The 16,870-nt window shown below is 47.5% G+C and overlaps 1 protein-coding gene across 4 annotated transcripts in view; it reads left to right on the forward strand.

Moving 5' to 3' along the window:
* Positions 1-465: 465 nt before the first annotated feature.
* F2R (coagulation factor II thrombin receptor) overlaps positions 466-16,870 on the forward strand; it is a 54,238-nt gene continuing 37,833 nt past the window's right edge. Inside the window, exons 1-2 of one of the 4 annotated variants that reach the window (XR_009223465.1) lie at positions 466-687; positions 12,154-14,141. Coding sequence is in view for 3 of the 4 variants with exons in the window: in XM_058565819.1 (XP_058421802.1) it covers positions 600-687; positions 12,154-13,352 (1,287 nt within the window). In the remaining variant the exon portion in view is untranslated. Of the gene's footprint in view, positions 688-871; positions 893-989; positions 1,144-12,153; positions 15,535-16,870 lie in introns of those variants that run through there. The other 3 variants (XM_058565819.1, XM_058566016.1, XM_058565930.1) reach the window with 3 other exon arrangements.

Consider the following 16,870-nt stretch of genomic DNA (forward strand, 5'->3'; position numbering starts at 1 on the left):
CGGGCGCACCCTGATCAGACGGTCACCGCTACCGTCTGTGCTCCCGGGAGGATACGGAGAGGTCGAGGGAGCAGCCGCCCGGGCCGCCCAGCCCTGTTCCAAAGCCCCGCCAGCCTGAGTCACTGCGAGCTTCGTCCAGGGCGCCCAGAGGAAGAATGTCTCGTTCGGCTTCCCCCGCCGGACAGGGGCCGGCAGCCAGGGCGGAGCGGCGGCGCACCGCGCGGCAGGGGGTGCCAAGTGGCCGAGGCCCGGGGCATCCGAGCGGCGGGGCGGGACCAGGGGAGAGGGGGCTGCGGGGAGGGGGCGGCGGGCCGCAAGGCGCACACTCGGCGCCGGGGGCGCCCTTCCCGGCCCGCGCCGCCGGCGCCCCGCCCCTCCCGCCCGCCGGCGCCCCGCCCGCGCCCGGCCCCGCGCCCAGCCCCGCGCGCGGCGCCCGGCGGAGCGCAGCCAGACCCGCCAGCCACCTTCCTGCGTGCGGCGAGCGCCCTGCCCGCCCCGCCGGCTGGCCCCGCGGGAGCAGGAGGGAGCCCGGGCCCGCGCTCCCGGCGGCGGCACAGTCTCGGGAGCAGCGCCGCGCCGAGCGCGCCGAGCCTCGGACAATGGGGCCGCGGCGGCTGCTGCTCGTGGCCGCGGGCCTGAGTCTGTGCGGCCCCCTGCTGTCGGCCGGCACCCGGGGCCGCAGGCCAGGTGAGACTGCCCCGGGCTTCGCTCCCAGCCGGGGCGCCCCGGGATGGGGCGGCGGGAGGAGGAGGGACGCTGCGGGGCGCTGAGTGGATGCAGGTTGCGCCTTCTCGTCGCTGGGGGTGCCCCTGACTGCCCCCTCTGCCTCAGTTTCCTCCAGGAGCCACACAGGCGTTTGGGCTGAGACCCGAGTCTCCCCAGTCGTATCCAGGTGGGCGTGCCCCTCCCACCCGCCCCCTTCGCGGCTTAGCCGAGGCCCCTCGGCGCTCGGTTTTGGAGGATGCAGCCGGCCTGCCACAGGGTGTTGGATACGGAGGAGCCTGGGGAAGCCTGCATTCCTCGTTGCATTTGTTGCCGCTGTGTGGCCTGGTTCTCCCAGGACCACCCCAAGAAGAAAGGGTCTACTTTGCTCCGCCGATAAACGTTCCGGTCTTTTCAATATGGACTGGAGAACCGCTCCCGGTGAAGTTTTGTTTTGTTGGAATTGTTTTCCTGGCGCATTGTACAGGCGAGGAGAGTGTGTAGAGAAAAGCCCAGCCAGTCCCTGGGCACGTTTGGTGGAGAATCAGTACCCGCAGCCCCGGGCACGGGCCTTGTGCACGCGAGGGGCTCGCGGGGCGGGACAGAGCGTGATAACAGGAGAGCCACCGGGCGCGGGCGGTTGTTGGGAGGTTTCGTTTGTTTATCTAGCACCCAGTCTTCCTAGTGAGTTGAGAAAGAGATCCCCTCCCCAGGACCCGGCTCCCTCCGACCCTATGGGATTTCAGGATTTCAGTTTCGCATCTGCTGCAGGAGGAGGTAGGTCGCCTGGAGTCTGTGTCCCACTGACAGTGTAGTTTCCAGTATCTGGCTACCTGACCAAATAAACGTATTCTCCAACATGCCCCCCCCCCCCAAAAGCAGGGCAGAGAAGCTGTTTTTAGCCTATAAAGTTAGAAAAAAATTTTAATTTCTTTGTAATGATAGTACTTTATAAGCTTTTAGCCACATTTTTTTGTGCAGAAACAGATTCTAGCCGGTTTTCTTACTATCTGTGAAACATTGTGAACTCTATCTTGTTTTCACACTGGAAGCGGTATAGATGCATCAAGATTAGGAGGTGACAAAGACAGCATTTTCTCTGCTCTCCATCTTGGCTCAGGGTGAGTTTTGAGGTGACGCTTTTGGGAAAATGAAGAGCCCCAGATAGGGGCCCACAGTTTTGCAGCAACTAGCCGGCCTGCCTGTGGATAACGTGAGCATCGTCTCTGGGGTGTAGGGGGAAACATGGAGTCTAGAACAGATGTTCACTCAGCAGATGTTTACTGAGACGTTGGTAAGTTCATTAACCAGTTTACGTTCCTTTTCCAGGCCATTTAAGTGAGATCACTTGCCTTCGTCAGAGGGCCAGTGACCAGAAGGTGATGTTTATAAATTTTGTAAGAATCTGGAGGATGAAAGGGTTCAAGAATAGCCCATGGTGATGTGGCAGAGGGGACTGGGTGGGAGATTCCACATGCTGCCCTCCTGCCCACAGGCTCAAGCCCAGTTCTTTAGCATGGAATGAGTCCCCACCCTCTGACCAGCCTCTCTTATTACAGATCCTCTCCTATTACATAACCTATTGCATTACCTGTACTTCACCCAACCCCACCCTCTAGGTCCTCCCCCAGGGAGCTATGCTTTCTCTGGCTTTTGTCCTCCCCCCTCCCACTCCCTCTGGCCTGAATGTCTTCCCCACGCCCCACGTTTTCACATTTAACTAAAAACAGTCACTTATATCAAGAACCTACTACCGACAACCCCCTGCTTAGGTACATTACATATCCCACCTTATTTATTCCTCATAACAACCCTTTGAGCAGGTGTCATCCCCATTCTACAGGTAAGGAAACCGAGTCCCGGCATGGTTAAGTCACAAGTCTGGTTAGAAGTGGAGCTGGGATTTGACCACAGGCCTGTCTTTCCTAAGTGCGAGCTTTCTCTACCTCCCCCTGTCGAGAGGAAGCCATCCAGTCCCGCAGCCCCTCTGTGCTCTCTGGTACCCCTAGAAGGCAGAGTCTGTGCCCCGCTGGCTCCGTAGCCCAGGCCTAGCACATGGAGGTGTTCAGTAAACATTTATGCATGGATCGTGGTATCCTGCCATTTACTTTTGAAAACAGACCAGTGAGGCTGGCCATAAATAGATCCCTGTCTTGAATATGCTAATTAAGTGGCTGTTACTGAGAGACGGTGGTCTTAAGCCCAAACAAAAGGCACAAAACCAGGCAATCATTCTGCTTGAAGCCAACCAGAAACCTCTGCAAGTCAAATTTCTTATGAACCAGCAAGTAATTTTCTATTCCAATATCTATCTCATTCCTCCTCCATCCCTCCCTTTCTTTCTTTCTTCTCTCTCTCTCTCTCCCATTCATTCCTTAGTGGCTTTGGCTCTATTTTTATCTCCTAATCTGTGTGTGAGGACATTTGGGGGGGCATTCTCGGCCTTTCTCAGGAATATTCTCTTGTCGTCTCTGCTGGTTGCCTTTCCACCCCTCCCCTCGTCTGTCTGATTCAGCGTTTCTTGGCCCCTGTGTCTGAAGGGATCAGTGTACTATGAATCCTAACTTGCATTGTCTCAGCAGCTCTGAACGTGCTCCTTTTCCGAAGTGCTGGCCGCCATCTTCCCTGTGCCCTTTCTACCCCCTTCCTCCTACCCCAGTCAATTCACCTTTGTCCTTGTCACCCTCACAAACTGGATCTCAGCTGAGCCCTGAGCCGGAGTTCCGCCGAGACAGTGGGGTCGCCAGCACCCTGGGTTCCTTGTCTTCCCACTCTCCTCGTTTTGGCCACACGTCCCTCTTTTCCCTTGAAACTCTACCTTCTTTCTTTCTTTCTCTTTCTTTAATTTTTAAATTGAGATAAAATTTACATAGCATATAACGAACCATTTTAAAGTATACAATTTCATGGTATTTGCTACATTTACAATGTTGTACAACCACCACCTCTGTCCAGTTCCAAAACATTTTTGTCACCCCAGAAGGGCACTATACCCATCCAGCACACAGCCCCCGGCAACCACCAGTCTGCTCTGTGTCTCTGTGGGGTGGCCTCTTCCCCAAATCATTCAGTGGAATCACGGGACGTGGCCTTTGTGTCTGGGGAAACCCCTTGACTAGTTTTCCTGAGCGCCTGGGCTCCCCTGGCTGTGGGATGCTCACAGGAACTGGAAGAGGCGTTGGGAACACGGCCTTGGTTTAGTTTTGACGATGATGCTAGTATTGAGGACTCCGCGGTTTCAACATTCAGGATTTTCTGTTTGTTTCCCTGTTTTGTGGTGTCTTTCATTCTGCCTTTTGCCCTCTCTTGCTTATGCGAGACTATCAGATAAGTAGGTCTCTCTACAGGCGGACATGGCTTTTTCTGGGTGTGAGCTTCCACTTCCCCAAATACCGGCTCCAACCTTGACCCCCGGATTGTACTTGGAGAAGCCCACTGAGGTTCTGCCTCCTTCTCCTGCACCCCAAGGCATCTAGGGAGGTTTTGCCACTTAAAAGGCCATTATAGGCTTTTATACATTATTTATTTGCTTTCAAAAGAACCTGCCTTTTGAAAGAACAGGAATAATGTGTAATTTGCACTTGAAAACAAATTTATTTAACTTGAAGAAAGGACAGTATGTAATCTACATGTCATCTGTGTCCTGTGATGAAGCAGAAGTCAGGTCTGTAGTATTGTGGAAGAGTATTTTCTTTTTTCGCTAACCAACAGTGAGAACTGTAAGAAATACACTACATTATGACACAGTGTGTGTGCAATAAATGTGCACAGACAAGCATTGTGTGTATACAGACATGAAAAAAGTTTTACCAGACAATACTCACCTTTACCAGGTACTGTGCATTCCGATATTTTCTATTCTATTTTTTAAACCACTTGTTACAACGCTGTAGATTGATTTGGTAAGCATTATCAAATCTCGACCATCATTTAAAACATAGGGCAGGGGCCGGCCCCATGGCTTAGCGGTTAAGTGCGCGCGCTCCGCTACTGGCAGCCCAGGCTCGGATCCGGGCGCGCACCGACGGGCCGCTTCTCCGGCCATGCTGAGGCCGCGTCCCACATACAGCAACTAGAAGGATGTGCAGCTATGACATACAGCTATCTACTGGGGCTTTGGGGGGGAAAAAAAAAGGAGGAGGATTGGCAATAGATGTTAGCTCAGAGCCGGTCTTCCTGAGCAAAAAGAAGAGGATTAGCATGGATGTTAGCTCAGGGCTGATCTTCCTCACAAAAAAAAAAAAAAAAAAACATAGGGCAGCAGGTACAGTGAGTTGCCCTGCGGTTAGCACAATTGACGGCCTTTTCGAGAAGAGTTCTGTTTCCAGGAAGTGCTGTTTATGATGTTTCTATCATATCTAGAACCAAGTTTGTTTGAGTTCAGGTTTACAGCCTGCAGCAGGACTCGGGCGGGGCTGGGGACGACACAGCTTGACTGGGAGGAACTGGTGATGGTTAACATCCTTTACTGGGACTTAGTTTTCATCTTAGCTCATGGACTTGAAGAGTAGAGAGCACCATTCCCAGCACAGAGCTGAAGGCCTGTAACTTCTGGTGGCAAACAGCCCTGGAGGAGGCGGGAAAGCCTGGGAATCTGAGCAGTTCCCAGAGAGGCCTGCTGGTGTCCTAACCCCCGTGGTCAGGCTCTGGCCGCCAGGAGGCTCCCGGCACGAGCACACACACTTCCCTCATGTCGTCTTGTGCCTGCTCTGGCCTGGCGGGCACCCACAGTGAAATTCTCTGGTTGTCTGTACTTCCTGGTAACCTCACCTCCCCTCGGCTTCTGCCTAGGTTTGCTTCCAGCAGAGTCCCTGCCCTGGGACGCGGGACGCGGGACGGGACGCGGGATGCGCGGGCGAGGAGGCGAGGCAGCCTCTGGCACTGGCCTCCTTGGCTTAACCCTTTAGTCAGGTGTACCTTATTGTACCTTTAATTCTGGTCTTTCCGCAGCAGAGATTTCCGCTCACTCAACGCTCTTGCTTCTGCCCCTTCTCGAACAGTAGTTTAAAATTTGTTTTTCTGTTTCGTCCTCGAATGTCTTTCTGTTGCATCTCTCCTTCCTGTGGGGGCTGGTTGTGGGCATGTGGTTAGTGTATAGCCACAGTCTGCGGGACTCTTGAATTCCCCAGCCACAGCCGTGAGCATTGTCAACTTAAGTTATGCGTTCGCGTGGCCACATACTGCCTGCTGTAGTTAAACGGATGGGCAGGGTCATTTGTTTGATGAAATGCTTAGAGGAAAAAAATAGTAGTCTTGTAGGAGTAGGTCGTGAATCTCCAGTTTTTAAAGAGGGTAGTGTGCTGTGGTTCAAAGAGTATGAGCTTTGGAGCCAGGCAGATCAAGGTTCAAATCTGGCTCCTCCACTTACTAGCTGTGTGACTTTGGATTAGTTACTTAGCCTCTCTGTGCCTCCACATGTCGTCCATAAAGTGGGGGTTATAGTGCTTATCTCGGAGAAACCTTAGAGTGACATGAGGTAAAGTATCTGGTGCATAGTAGGAGCTCAAGAAATGCTAAGTGTTTTCATATACCAATTCCTCCATGTTCCAGAAAAGCCTTTGAGGATTTGGTATCACATGAACTCTCTAAATGTGAAACTGTGTTCACACCAACTTTCAAGAACTTTTTCCCCTTCAAAACTAAGTCAAAAGAAGATAAAAGCAAAAACCTGTGTCCTTAGTTTCTAGTGGTATGTATAAATATTTTTTTCTTTTTCTTCTTTTACTTTTTATTATGAAAATTTTCAAACATACCCAAAAGTGAACAGTATAACTACCTCCCATATTTTGTTTTATCTGTACCCTCACTTTCCTGCCCCCCAACTGGACAATTTTAAAGCTAATCCCAGACATTATATCATATCATCCATAAGTACATCAGTATATATCCTTAGAGATAAGAACTCTTTGTTTCACATAACCACAATACCGTTATAACACCTAAAGAAGTGACAAACAATTTCTTAATATCGTGTACTCTTCAGTCAGTGTTCAGATTTCACTGAGGGTCTCATAAATGCCTTTTTTCAGTTGGTTTATTGGAATCAGGATCAAGCAAGGCCCACCGTTGCATTTGGTTGGTACGTCTCTTGAATCTCTTCTAGTCTGTAACTGTTTCGCCCTCCTCCTTTTTTGTGGTTGTTGGTCAGAGACTGGGTCGTTTGTCTTACAGCCTGCCCTGCCTGCTGCACCTGGCTGCTGCATCTGTGGGGTTGTTCCACGTGTCCGGCCGTCCTCGGCGTTTCCTGCGATGTGGCCGGTACAGCTGGAGGCTTGCTCACATTCAGGTTTGGTTGTTTGCAGGACTGCGTCAGCAGTGGTGCTGTGTCCCTCCTGTTACGTCATCTCAACAGTGTCTCTCTTTTTGAGATCTGAGGATTACTCGGTGGATTCAAGTGTTGTCCACTTGATCCAGCCGTCATGAAGTTCCCCTTTAACCTTTCACCTAACAGTTTTTCCAAGCGCTGATGATCGTTGGACCAAAGCCATTATTTCACTCAGAGCTTCAAAACGATACATTTCTAAATCGATTATTGTTTCTGTGTCTATGAGCTGGAACTATTTTATGAAGAACTTTCTCTGTTGACACTTCATTTCCCTGAAATATCATTTATATGGAAAAGGCAGGATAAATGCTTGGATCTTCTCTTTGTTTACCAATTTTCAGACTGGGCCCCGTGATTTCCTCCAAAGGTGACCAAAAAGGTTTTATTTTCCTTTGAGCATCATTATGAACTCATGGATCTTAACATGTATGACATGTTTTAAGTGTTTCAGTTCATTTCCTTCATTATTCTTTTGATGATCAATTGTCGCACCTTGGCCAGTGGGAGCCACTTCTGATTGACGCCAGAGTCTTTCTGACCTGACCCTAGTATCTGAAGATGTCCGAGGCTCATCTTGTGTGTTTTCCACCCACATCTGGAACAAGCCATTCTTTAAGGAGCATTGGTTCTGTTGATTGGAAGACGGTGTGTGTTTGCATTTGAGGCAGTGGAGCATTCCGGTAATGCTGCTGCATTCCGCTGAATGGGGTTGGTATGTTTCTGTTATTTTTCCATCATCCTCTTCTTTATTTCTCTTTAGCCTGTAGTTGAGTGGCTCATGGAGAAGTGCAGGATGCAACTGTCCTGCTCTGTGTGGGAATGTGGGCAAGGTCCTGGGACTTCTGCTCTGTTAATTCCTAAAGAGTCTGTGCCCTGTAGGGAGGGCTCTGAGTCAGAACGAGGCTGGGGAGTCATGGGGGGCTGGCCTGATGTAATTCCGAGGACCGTGTGGGACCTCGACAAGGCATCCAGTCACCACTCTGCTTTCAGGCCAGATCTCATCCAAGTCAGAAAAGTCGCCAACTTTTCTCGCCGGCATTGCCGACTTACTAATTTTTAAAAATCTCCTGAGTTAGAGAGTCCATAGCTAAGCTATTTAGCAATATGCTCTATTCAATAACAAAACTACTCTAGAGCCACTTAGAGAACCTAAATTAAGGAAACTTAGCAAGAAGTATGAGAACTGGTTTTAGGACCTGAGCTGCTTTTTTGGGGGAAACCATAGCTTAACAACAAAAACACAGATGAATTACAAGCGCTTTTGGCAGCTGACAGGCACCTTCTCCTTGACCTCCGAGCTGTGCGAGGACTGGAGGGAAAGAGCAATACTCAGACTCGAATTTCAACCTGACGGGCTTGGGTGGGTTGGATATATCTACCCACCTGGAATTGGTTTTGCTCTTTCTTTGATGCTAGTATATACTTAAAAAAAATTTTGCTGACATTCTTTAATTCCATAAAAGCCAAAATATCAAACCTATAGTGGCAAGAAAAGGTGACACCTTAGGCAAGGCTATTTAATCAAGAGATTATGCATTCTTCCTGGGCTCCAGCCTATAAAAATGTAATGTTTCAGTGGGTATAATCTTTCTGTCATCAACACCATACTGCCCACGAAGGCCTAGCCAGGGAAGAAATTTTTGAAAACAAATACTTATTGCCAAAGTACTAAATACAGAGTAAAGCCTAATGATAGTTTTATTTTCAGACCAAGTGATAGGACCTAAGAAGCTTCTTATGAGTATTCAGTAGTTTTCAAATGGTATCATTCTTCTAGGTGGTGTCTTGATTCCTATGTGTGCGAATCCCCTCCGTGCGTGACAAAAGTCCTTATCTGGGGGCCGGGCCTGTGACGTAGTGGTTAAGTTCAGGGCGTTCTGCTTCAGCAGCCCGGGTTCAAGGTTTGGATCCCAGGCACGGACCTACACCACTCGTCAGCCACGCTGTGGTGGTGAACAACCTAGAAAGTGGAGAAAGACTGGCACAGATGTTAGCTCAGAGCTAATCTCACTCAGCAAAAAAAAAAAAAAAAAAAAAAGAGTCCTTAGTCTGGCCACGTTCCCAAAACTGCAGAGGAGAATTGTGTTTTAAGGTTCCTCTGGGTCAGCATTTTTAAGGACACATGTCTTTGTGGTATTAAACTGGCAGAACCCATTCGTTGTTTTCTTTCAGCTCCCACACGTTCATTATGACCTTGAGGGTAGCCCCAGATCCCCCCGGGGCTGTCGGTACCAATGTCAGGCCTGCACGTGGCTGGGTCAAGATGCACACACAGTAAGTTAGATGCATCACAAAGGGGAGAAAGTGATACCTCTGGGAAAGGCTGTGAGTTTGACATTTGATTTACAGCTCTGGCTCCTGGAGCTGTGTACTCTACAACCTGTGCATGTCCCTCCTCAGAGTGAAAAACTAGACATTGCTAAATAGGAGGGAAGAGGAGTCTATATTCCATTTTAATTTAAAATAATTGAGAGTGAGCAAATAATTGAGTCTAAAAGCAAGCTACATTGAAGTGATAGGGGAAGGATAATAATAATTTTTTACATTGATTAGTCTTTAAAGTTTACAAAGTGAACACATGTCCTGTTTCACATGGGATGCTCCTGGCTGCCAGATTTGTAGGTGGGTATTGGAATTCCATTTTAATGACTCTGAGACTGAGTTCAGAGGGGTTAAGTGACTCCTGGCAGAGCCAATATTAGCAAGCAGATCTGTGATTAAAAGCCAATTTAAGGAGCACCACCATGTGCAGGGCACTGTAGTGGAGATTCAGAAACGGATAGGAATAGTTTCTTACCCTTGAGGAACAATCTAGACCTATGTGTGTACTCAGAAGCTCGTCACTGGAGACATTTGTCCTTTCTCTGTGACAAATCTGGCCACTCCTTCACCCTCAGGGAACCCACTCATGACCTTGCTGAGGTCATTTGACCTCAGCCTTTCACTGCCAGGCCCTGTTCTGCTGCCTCAGTTGGTACTACTCTAGCTTTGCTGTTCATTTTGGAAATAGATGCCAACTTATTGTATTTTATTTTCTAGTTCTAGAATTTCCATTGGTTGATTTCTTTGCTGATGTTTTCTATTTTTTTCATCCATTTCAATGAAATATTTTCCTTTGCTTCATTGAGCGTAGTTGCTACACATTCTTTAAAATCCTTATCTGCTAATTGGGTCATCTTGGGATTGGCTTCCATTGATGGTTTTTTTTTTTCTTGAGACTGGGTCACACTTTCCTGATTCTTTTTATAGCGAATGATTTTGGATTGTATCCTGGACATTGTCATACTATAAAAACTCAAGATTTTGTTTTATTTCTCCAAAGAATTTTGGTGTTTTTGCTTTAGCAGGCAACTAATTTGGTTGGACTCAAACTGCAAACTCTAGCTCTTGAGCAGAGAGCACGATACCGTGTCAGTCCTCTTATCTTCAGCAGAGCTGCTCTGCGTCTTCCCTCCATGGGCAGGTACGGGCAGGTGCGGGAGGCAGCGGAGCCTGGGGCAGAGTTTACGCTGGAATGTAGGGCTCCCCTCCCTGACTTTTCCTTTCTGGGATTCTCTCCTCGCTCTCCGGTGACTGTGGTTGCCCTGAGCTCTGTCCTCTGGTTCTTCAGGCCAGAAGGGTGTGCGTTTTCTATCTGAGTTTTAACCATCCTTTGTGGCACTGACTTTGGCCTTCTCTCAAGCTAAAAGCCACTGAAAACAAGAAACTCACCTGGTGCCATCCTTGCTTTCAAGATTCATCCCTCCCCTCCCCAGCAGCATCCTGTGGACCTAAATGCCCTCAGGTGATTGATTTGGGGCGTTGAAGGGGGTGCAGAGTTTGTAATTTTTCTCTAAGGGATGGTTGGGTCTGGTAGGGCCTTACAGAGCGGTGCCAGAGGCAGAACTCTCTCTTTGGTTACGTTATGCTTCTCTGTGTAAGTTTTTGTTGGCAGGAAGGTTCCACTACCGAGAAATAAAACCAAAGCTTTGACAATCCACTATACGCATCCAATCTCCAGCCGGGTTTTAAATCCTCTCACATCACCTCTGAGCGACCTGTGTGTCCAGCCTCCGTCGTGAACACGCCCAGCGATGGAGACCTCACCCTTCTTCCTCTGAGTTTCCTCTTCCCGCTCCTCAGCTTACCAAGGCCCAACAAAGGCTCTTTGTCCAAGTCTCCTCAATGGCAGAACTTGAGCAAAGCTCCTCGGAAGGAAAAGCTGGTCGAATTCCAGCGGCTGAGGGTTGCATTTCTTTGATGAACATTTCAAATGGGTGTTTGGGATGGAAGAGGGCGGTAAAAGGAGGAAGTTTACAGCTGAACCTTTATTTGGACTTCTGCTTGATACTCAAAATAGCCTGGTTTGCCTGGTGTCTGCCTCGACGCACATGGCATTCTGGAACTGAGCTGAGGAGGGCCATCAGCCTAGAATGCTGCTCCACTGACCTGCCAAGAAGGGAGAAGGCAAGATGCCTGAGGTGGTGGGTGCCTTGGGTTATATTAGAAGATAACCCGAGGGACTGTGGTTTGGACCCAAATATGATGAGAGATTTGGGACATTCTACTGTGTAAACAAACTAAAGACAGTGGAGGAAGACTACCATCACGTGGGTAACAGTCGTGGGAACGGGAGCCCTCGGCCCTACCGTGAATTTGCGGCTAGCTCCGTCACGTTACGAAGTCCCCTCAACTTTCTGTGGACTTTTCCATTGGGAGGGATGGGTTTCAAGGGGTGGCTGCCAACTAAATGGAGAAAATGTACATGTGAAGGCAGGTGGAGGAAAGAGGTCTTGTAGCCTGGGAGTGGTTTGTTTGTATAGACGGCGGCTGCTGTAGAGAAGAAATCTCTGCTTTTTCCCTTCGTGTCAGGTACTCAGCCTTTGCCGACGTCTGCAGGGTGCATCTCTGGAAGTGTGTTGTTCGCCTCTGTCCCTCCGAGGAGCAGAGTTCTGAAGGTGTTTGCTGGTGCCAAAACAACAGCTTATAGCCAATTTGGAGTTAGCTAATCCCCTGACGATGTCGGAATCCATTTGTGCCCCACCTGCTGTTCTCTCCCACTCTCCTGCAAGAAAACAAAGCAAACGTAACAGGTACTCTCTGCTGGTCTCTTTTGCCTTTTTCATTCATTTTCTTTTATTTTTCAGGGTCAAGAGCAACAAATGCTACTGTGGACCCCCGGTCCTTTTTCCTCAGGAATTCCCATGATCAGTTTGAACCATTCCCACTGTCGGGGGAGTCCGAGGAGAAAAACGAAAGCGGGTTAACTGAAGACAGGTTCAGCTCTATCGACAAAAGCAGTGCTCTTCAAAAACCGCCCCCGGGGTTCGTCTCCAAAGATGCCTCGGGATACCTGACAAGCACCTGGATGACCCTCTTTATCCCCTCCGTCTACACTGGCGTGTTTGTGGTAAGCCTGCCTCTCAATATCATGGCCATCGTCGTGTTCATCCTGAAGATGAAGGTCAAGAAGCCTGCCGTGGTGTACATGTTACACCTGGCCACGGCGGACGTGCTCTTTGTGTCTGTGCTCCCGTTTAAGGTCAGCTATTACTTTTCCGGGAGCGATTGGAAATTTGGGCCTGAGATGTGTCGCTTCGTCACGGCCGCGTTTTACTGTAACATGTATGCCTCCATCATGCTCATGACAGTCATCAGCATCGACCGGTTTCTGGCAGTGGTGTACCCCATCCGGTCCCTCTCCTGGCGTACGCTGGGAAGGGCGTCCGTCACGTGTCTGGCCATCTGGGCTCTGGCCATCGCGGGGGTGGTGCCTCTCCTCCTGCAGGAGCAGACCACCCGGGTCCCGGGGCTCAACATAACCACCTGTCATGACGTGCTCAACCAGACCCTGCTCGAAGGCTATTATGCCTATTACTTCTCTGCCTTCTCTGCCGTCTTCTTTTTTGTGCCGTTGGTCGTTTCCACAGTCTGTTACGTGTCTATCATTCGATGTCTTAGCTCTTCCGCAGTCGCCAACCGCAGCAAGAAGTCCCGGGCTCTGTTCTTGTCGGCTGCTGTTTTCTGCATCTTCATCATTTGCTTCGGACCCACAAACGTCCTCCTGATTGTGCACTACTCGTTTCTTTCTCCGGATTCCACGACAGAGGCCGCCTACTTCGCTTACCTCCTCTGTGTCTGTGTCAGCAGCATAAGCTGTTGCCTCGATCCCTTGATCTACTATTACGCTTCCTCTGAGTGCCAGAGGCACCTCTACAGTATCTTATGCTGCAAAGAAAGTTCTGACCCCAGCAGTTATAACAGCAGCGGTCAGTTGATGGCAAGTAAAATGGATACCTGCTCTAGTAACCTGAGCAACAGCATATACAAAAAGCTGTTAACTTAGGAAAAGGGACTGCCAGTGAGTTAAAAAGAAAAGGTTACAAAAGCATGTAACCTGAGGATTCTGTTAGTCTTTGCCAAAAAAGTATTTACTTTACCATCTAAAACAAGAAATGTATGATTTGCATGCCTCCTCCTTACAAAACCCTTAAGCATACATATTTGTTCATTACAGGAAAAGATAACAGGAATAGAAAACAGCATTGTTCCAAGAGAGTGTTACCAATGCTACAGTAATAACTGGATGTCACTTTTTGATGTATTTAGGTGACATATGTCTTTTTGTGTGTGTGTATATGTCTGTGTACACACACACTTTTGTCATCTGCAGTGCAGTATAGAATAGACACTTTGAAACCCTCCTTTTTTTTTCCCTTAGAGATTATGGAAATAAACTCTGCTTCTCTGATTTAATATGCAGAGTTTAGGTTGGTGGAATTTAGCCCTGAACATCTGGAGCTGTCCATCAATAGTGAGGGATTCTATAGCTTGGACTTACAGCTTTTGCAAATAAGTGTATTTTGAAATTGTTCAGCAGCAGTGTTTAAGTTATTGAGGGATAAGACTTAGTATTCTGTGTGTAGAAAAAGTTCTACTGTTTTTCATTTTAAATATATCAAATTTTGAACTCTTTAAATTATGAAAATAGATGATATGGGTAGAATTTTTGATGGTTTACACTCTGTACATGTAAACCAAAAGGGAGCATAGGTCCCACTAGTGACCTTAGGTTGGCTTTCAAAGTTCCCCACCCCCGGATGGAGGACTCCCAGCGGTAGACACAGGCAGGGCCGTTTCAGACATGGATTGGCCAGAAGCCCTCCATCTGAGCCTCCCAGAGAGCAGAGGGACAGGATCCCACATTTGCTCTCTCCTCCTGGGGTTCCCTCAAGTGTGGGCTCTGAACTGATCATGTTTATTAGAAATTGGCCAGGGCAGGCCCCATGGCCTAGTGGTTCAGCGTGCTCCACTTTGGCGGCCCAGGTTCAGTTCCCAGGCACGGACCTACACCACTTGTCAGCAGCCGTGCTGTGCTGATGACCCATATACAAAATAGAGTAAGATTGGCACAGACGTTAGCTCAGGGCAAATCTTCCTCAAGCAAAAAAAAAAAGAAATTGGCCAAGTTGACTGTGCTATCCCTGGAGATAGTGAATATAAAAGACTTCTCTGCTCGTTTTAAGAATGGAGAAAGAAGGCTCATTCACTTCTAGCAGTGCCCTGCAAGGACCATTCTCAGATGGAAACACCCATGAGCAAACGTGAACACCCATTGTGTGCTCTGGGCTTAGAGAGTTGAGTAAGACCGAGACCTGCCCTCAAGAAGAACAAGATAGACGGATGCGTAGAGTGTGATATGTGTATAATAAATGTGTCATTGTATGAAGAAGTGTTTTTAGCGAGAAGTCACCAAGCGAGTCTCGCACAAGCAAGGCCTGTCAGTTGAAGAACTTTGAACATCTGGGTTACTGCTTCCTGTGGTTATAACTTGAGATGAAAACATAATACAATACCGTGTATTTTTTAAAATAAGTCCTTCAGTCTACATTAATTGGACACTATTTATTTATAAATGCTTTCAATAAATCAGGTTTTTTAAAAAGAATCAATTATGTCAGTCTGATTAGAAATAACAGAAGAAAATGAAATTGACTTTGAAATCTAGGAAAATTATTCTATATTTTTCCATTCACTTGTCTTATTTTGATTGAGATGATTTTAAAAGCATTTTTTAACCCCTTGATGAGTATCAAGTACAGAAAATCCTCATGGATTTGACAAAATAATTTGAAAATGAGGTTGAAATGATCTTTTTTCCTTATGAAAAGATGTAAGCATTTTAAACAAACAAGAAAAGTGGAAAGTTGCAAGGCAAATGCTTACCTATTTAGAAGAGCAAACTATTTCCAAATGCCTCAGAATAATTTACATAAAAGTATGTATTGTAAGTAGAAGCTAGCGTTGATTTTATTAATTTAGTTACTCTATTCATTTTATCCAACTCAGTGGAGATTTCCCATCATTGTTTATTCAGTCTGTCTGTATTAAAATACCTCTGACTTAATATTACTGTCATTAGTATATTATCAATCTGTACTTATAAAACATTATGTCACTGTTTTTATGTTCTCTTTTTTAAAAATTTTATGTAACCTATATTAATAAACATGAACGTTTGCTTGGTATCTGTTTGGAATAAATTTTTATTCTATCTTTCAAGGCCTTGGCAGGAAGGCCAGTCTTAGGGTTTAGCTGAAGAGCCTTTAATGAAGAGGCAATTTGCAGAGGTGTGGACAGGGCTGAGGGGACCAGCAGGGGAGAGTGAGGCACCCAGGGACCAGCAATTAGGGGAAGGTATCACGCCCCAGACCCAAGTGGCAGAGGACGGAACACACTGATCCCTTGCTGGGGCCTCCCATTGCTCCTGAGCTTAACCCCAACCCAGATCTCAGGACAGCCTGGGTGACGTAGTCCATGAAGGTCAGCGTGTTAGGGCCTGGAGGATGCATCTGGAAGAAGAACAAATGGAGGAGAAAAAACACAATTTCTACCAAAGGCATTGGGTGGTTAGCTTTCTGTCTTTTATTTTTAATCCCTTCTTAGGGAAATTCGAGGTTATGTCATTGAGAATATGTTCAGATTCCTCGGTTACAGGCATCGTGGATAGAGTCTGCAGTTTGTCCTAGTGAAGAGAGAAACAAATGTCAGAGCCGGGAGGATATGCTGAAACCTGAAGAAGGGCTGCCCTTGAGTGACAGTCCTTTGCCAGCTAACACTCCTGGGGTAGAGGGCAGGAGGGGGATTAAAAGCAAAATGACAAGTACCTCTGAGAGCTGAAAATCAATAAAAAATTCTGATAGCATATTTGTAGGTTCATAGTCAACAGAAAAATCATTTCAACCAAGCCAGAATTCCGTTAACACACAGCAGTTTTAAGCTAACACTCAAGGTTAAGTTTCTGAGGCCTAGACTCTCCACAGGTGTTTCAGGAATGGACGTATTGGATGAAGTCAGCCCTGTTCATGGCCACCAGAAATAGGCTCCCCACTCTGCCCAGAAAGTGACCTAGAAACTCTTCTAGTTATTTTTCAAAATATGTTTGAATTCAAAAAACACACTTGTATTTTCTTAACACAAAAATGTTTGTTTTTTCCACAGAGTCAAAAATAGGATTTTTAAGGAAATGGAATACTTGGCTGTTGAATACACACATGGAAAATTTTAGGTTATACTTCTGAATTTAAGAAATTAAGAAAAATGTCGTCATGTCCTTCAGGAAGTCTTGAGCTCTACGGGCAAATGGAAAAAGTTAAGCTGTGTTTATGACCAAGCTTTTTAAGTCTCTGAGGCCTGGACCTTCCACTAGTAGCCTGTCTTCACCTAGGTGCCATAGTGAAAATTCAGGGGAAGACGGTCACCAACAGTAATTTCCTGGCAGAACTGGCATAGCTGTGTGGCTATTCCTTTCAAAATTACTAGACCAAATGTGCATGGAGAGGAATGGAGCATAGGCTAACCCAG

This window comes from Diceros bicornis, chromosome 1, assembly GCF_020826845.1.
Source record: "Diceros bicornis minor isolate mBicDic1 chromosome 1, mDicBic1.mat.cur, whole genome shotgun sequence".
NCBI classification, from domain to species: Eukaryota; Metazoa; Chordata; class Mammalia; order Perissodactyla; family Rhinocerotidae; genus Diceros; species Diceros bicornis.